This window comes from Cajanus cajan, chromosome 3 (genome assembly GCF_000230855.2).
Source record: "Cajanus cajan strain Asha chromosome 3, NIPB_CcT2T_4, whole genome shotgun sequence".
Classification (NCBI taxonomy): domain Eukaryota; kingdom Viridiplantae; phylum Streptophyta; class Magnoliopsida; order Fabales; family Fabaceae; genus Cajanus; species Cajanus cajan.
In genome coordinates this window covers 37172215-37177252 of record NC_138519.1, presented here as the reverse complement: position 1 = coordinate 37177252, position 5038 = coordinate 37172215, and the positions used below count along the sequence as shown (strand labels likewise).

The window sequence follows — 5038 nt, the reverse complement described above, 5'->3', positions numbered from 1 at the left end:
CTTTTCTTGTATGTTGAATGAATTTGGCTTGCATTTCAAATAATCATGAGGGTTTAGGGATGATTAGAGTTGATGAACCCACAACACTGGAACCATGGGAAAGGATTAAACCTTTAATTTGCGATAATAGAATCAAATATAAGGAGTAAAACGAATTAATTAACAAACTAAGAGCTTTAATTTTTAATTAAAAACAACAACCAAGAAAGTAGGGGATAATATTTTGATTAATTATTAGATACTCATTTGTTGATTGAAAGAGAACTAAGAGTACCGTAAATTAATTTGCCTTTAAACAAAACTTGTTAGAACACACAAGATTAATTAAATTACTTAATTGGTTATTTATAGTGGAAAAGCATGATCATAAAAGCATTTTAATTAATTGAATTTGGTTTAAATTAATTACTCATTCTTAATTTCAATTTTATCTCTCATCAATCTCTTAATTTTAAATCATTTTTCTTCTTTTTAATTCTGATGTATAAACATCACCACGACATGAAAAACACAGTAACAGTTGAGGGAACAATAAATTTTATTACTTGACAGCACCCTTACACTAACGGTTTTTGTCTATCAATATCTTATAGTTGGGTGTTCCCAATGACATTTATTAAAGTTCTCATAAAAATGCCACTTCTAGGCATTTGGCTTATACATATATGAAGCCAATAATTCATGTCGACAGAGAACAATTTGGAACCGTAGATGTAGCTGTTCCACGAGCATTATAGATAGTGCAATAAGCCGTCGCTCCTGGTTCAGAAGAGACAATGTTAATCTGATCCAATACAATGTTGAAACAACCTGATGAGGAACAATTTAAGGTAATAGCTTTGTCATTCAGAGATGTTCCTTGGAATCCACGGTATGTCACGTCGCTCACTTCCAACCCTCCATTCTATTTAGGCCAAATTCAAAACACAACTTTAATATATAAGCAATAAAGGGGAAGGCAAGTTGAAATCACAAGATATACTAAGAATCTAAAGTTAAGAATGATTACCGTTACATAATCACTATAGTACTGATTTATAATTATTGGGTTTTTAGCCTGTGATAATATGATTTGCTCAAAGTAGATTTTTCTTGCATAACCTGATCCACCCTGCAAAAATTTGGACAATATATAAAAGTTCCTTTTAGTTAGTAAGTTACTTGGGAAAATAGTTATAGGATTTGATTCTCAGTTTTATCAAGTACAACACTAAACCAATTTTACATAAATAATAATAATATTTTATAGTCCTAAATACAATTTTTAAGTTCTTATTATATATATATATATATATATTAGTTTTAGTCTCAGTAAATTTTTTATTGATTTTATTCTATAAAATTTTATTTTATAATTGTAGTTCCTATCATTATTTATTGATGACGTTACAATCATCTATTGAAAACAATCAGGGACTAAAATTTAAAACAAAATTTTGTAGAGATGAATCTAAATTTAACAATTTTATAAGGATTTAAAAAGTAACATTAGTGAGTAGTGACTAAAATCGCAAAAGAATATTTTATAGGAATCATAATGAACATTATTTTTATGGGGACTAAAAGGCATATACTACAGAGATTATAAACATATTAAAGAATTTTTTGTAATATATTTCTACTCATAATTGTTTATATAATTATCTGAATCGGGCAGGAAAAACTAATTAAGAAAAGGAACAATATATATAATTAATTATAATAAAATAGTTATAGGATGAAAATTTGCCATTGTTGTATTACTTACGATCCATGTCTTGATTCTTGCTCCATTTTTGGTGTTTGTGAAGGTACAATTTCGTACATGAACTTCTTCCACTCTATCATTAGCATTGTTTCTACCCAGGCTTCCAATGCTGATTAAAACATTAACGTTTATTGATTAGACTTACTAAAAGTTAGGAATAAAAAAAGATTGAAATTTATTTAATCAAAGAAATTTTTTGTATAGTTCGACATCATGTGCAACTGAGTGATAATTCGCACAATCATATTAGATAAACTAAGAAACAATTTATATAAACCTTATTCCATGACCTGGTCCACAAGCAATTCTTGTGGCATTGATGTAAGAGGAGTTACCAGTGATGGCAATACAATCATCACCTGTTTGGAAATACAATAAAAATTAATATTGCAAAACTAGTTATTATTTTCAAACACAACGTTTGATATGTACATAACATGAGAACTTGATTTACCAGTTTCGAAAGTGGAATCTTCTACTATGATATTTTTTGAGGAAGAAATATCAATTCCATCGGTGTTGGGACTATCACCAGGTGCACTAATATTGATATTAGATAATATGGCACCATCACAAAAATTTACATGTATGTGAGCTTTTGGACTATTTATGATCATCAGGTTACTAACACTAAGATCATTGCATGATAGGAATTTAAGGATCTGCATCATCAACATGAAAAATTCAGTCACTCATTAATTATATGATTATTATATTCATACATATAAGTTCTCTTTCATCTTATTTTTACAATGTTTTTTCCCCCTTTTTTATTATCAAAAGCCAAAGTTTACATCATTACAAAACTTGAAATAAGTAATCAAGTTGGTGATAATACAATATCATGTGACACAATACCCACTATTTAGCAATTATAAAGAAAAAGAAACCACAAGACAGAAAAATCGCAACCTTTAATTGCTCCTTTTACGCAAACTTAAAAATGACAACAACAATTGGGATAAGAGGAACTCTACATCATGTTCACGACTTGTTTATCCTTTATCATGAGGAGGCATTTTTTGGTTGGGACTAAAACCAACTTTGATGCAATTTAAATATAGAGGCACATCTGAACAATCCATCAAGATCCACAATATGTGCAATTGCATACTTTTGAAAACAAAAGTATCAACTTAAATAATTACCAACTTGGTTTAGTATACATAAGTACATTGACATAGGTTGAGGTTTTAAAAAAATTAAAATTAATAACCACTAAAATAATAATGATTTGGCAATTTTAATGTCGATATTAATATATAAAGAAAATAAATTATATGGTAAAAGTTGAATTTGGAATCGTCAAACCATTGGTCGTGTACAACGTTTGCATGCCCACCAAGTAGAACCATAGCCATCTATTAGCCCTCCGTTTCCATCAACCGTGAGACTATTTACTTTTGAGATCAAAATCAAATTAGACTCTTCATCAATTGTGAGACCATTTATCCATTCATTTTTGGCAGGTGCAACTATTTCCCCTTGAAGCTGAAAAGAAGAGAGAAGGAAATTTAAATAAAGCATATTGTAAGGAATTCTTGGAGAAACGGTGAAAAAAAAATATTGTTTGATGAAATATATAGAGTTTATTCCATCTTAATGTTGTGAGATTACGTGTGACTTTCTTGTTTATACATAATATATAAATAAAAATTGTTTCGGAATATGGAAGATTGATTTGATACTCTCAATTTTAATTTCTGTCTACATCAAAATAATGCTCGACAGAGCGTGGATTATATCCATAAAAAATATAATAAATAATTATATAGAGTTAATAAAATAGATTAGTTCATAATACTTATCAAAAGGAAAGTAAAAGCTCGTGTGATTACGAACATAAAACGATATTTCACGCATGCCTTGCTCAAATCCAAATAATATTATACGTATGCTCAAATCGAAAAGTTAATAATTAAAAAACTTATTGAAAAATATATTAAAAGTTGAATACCTGAATAAGAATACTTGTAGCATTACAAGGACCCTCTAGGCGTAGGTTCCTCACCAGAAACACTGTTTTTGGTGGTATAACTAGAGTTGATGCCCCTTGTGTTCCACACGCATGCTGCCATGCAGTAACAAATGCCTATCACGAAGTCAAAACAAAAGCATTTTTAATTGGACAAAACCTATTGAATGTGTACCAAGATAGTAGCAACATTTTATATTATACTTCCAAAATAATAACAATATACTTCGTCCTAAAATGGGGTGTGAAAAAGTAAATTAAGAGAGGGAAAAAGAACAAAAACACATATACCTGGGTATCATCAGATTTGCCATCACCCTTAGCACCATAGTCTATTACATTAAAAAATGTGTTATTGGTTCCAACAAATGATGTATCACAGAAACATGGTGCAACAAAACCAAGAATCAAATAAAGACAAGTGTTTAGCCTTTGCATGTTTAATAATTAAGTATGGAATTAGCAAGGAAATTTTATTTTTACTATCCTTGGGAAGATCAAGAATAGTAATTAGTTAACATATTGAACAAAATCTTAGGTTGTCAAGGTTTAAATAAGCAAAAATTTGCATCAACGATTAATAGTGGATGAAAAGTAACTAAAGAATAACAAGAAAATAATACACAATCACAAGGTTTATATTAACTTATTTTTTTAAAACTTTGACCTATTAAAGCCGTTAATTTATTATTTAATTAAAATTTTATCTTTACTATTTAAATGCTTGTTGATCTGTAATACTTTCAACCTTTGACTTTTCAATAACTATTTAATTTTCTAATTATATTTTTGCTTACAAAAATGTATTTTTTAATGCCAATTCAAAACAGATAAAAAAAAAGTAAAATCAAAACGGTTTGACTACTAAAAAGAAAAAGAAAAATAACAATAGAAGCCCAAATTACAAATTTTCCCACTCATATAGAGTGTATTTGAAAAGGAATTTTATGAACTGATAAGCTTGACTAATTTATACGTTAGTATCACCAAAATAAATTTTTTTGTTTCAAGAATTTATACGAGTCAATTTTTAGAGCCGGTAACTTATTCTGAAGTAACTAGCTTAAAACTGATAAGTTTTTAACATTTTTTTTTTCATTCTCCTAGTCAATTCCTGTTTAATTTATTTGAAACTATTTTTTTTTACTATTTTTAATTTAAAAACTATTTTATCTATATTATCATTCTTCCATTCTCATTATAAAAATTATTTTATGTCATTTTACATTTATCGGTTAAAAAATATCAACTAAATCTGCCTAACACTTTCAATTTAGTAAGCTAGCTTTATAAGTTTCTACTTTCTAGCTCTTAGC

The 5038-nt window shown here is 28.2% G+C and overlaps 1 protein-coding gene across 1 annotated transcript; it reads right to left on the bottom strand.

The window, feature by feature from the left end:
• Window positions 1-520: 520 nt before the first annotated feature.
• LOC109791823 (putative polygalacturonase At3g15720) lies at window positions 521-4643 on the bottom strand. Its single transcript, XM_020351172.3, has 8 exons — window positions 4014-4643; window positions 3705-3839; window positions 3059-3238; window positions 2202-2409; window positions 2025-2106; window positions 1748-1856; window positions 1010-1111; window positions 521-904 (listed from the first exon to the last, which is right to left on the bottom strand). Exons 1-8 carry the CDS (start codon window positions 4158-4160, stop codon window positions 680-682), a joined length of 1188 nt encoding a protein of 395 aa, XP_020206761.1. The 5' UTR covers window positions 4161-4643; the 3' UTR covers window positions 521-679.
• Between the last annotated feature and the right edge of the window lie 395 nt (window positions 4644-5038).

Excerpts from the sequence above, each read along its gene's own strand:
- LOC109791823 (XM_020351172.3), bottom strand. The coding sequence starts at position 4,160 with ATGCAAAGGCTAAACACTTGTCTTTATTTGATTCTTGGTTTTGTTGCA. Across the intron at positions 3,840-4,013 it reads GCAAATCTGATGATACCCAG|GCATTTGTTACTGCATGGCA; the intron begins GTATATGTGTTT and ends ACTTCGTGATAG. Across the intron at positions 905-1,009 it reads ACTATAGTGATTATGTAACG|AATGGAGGGTTGGAAGTGAG; the intron begins GTAATCATTCTT and ends TGGCCTAAATAG.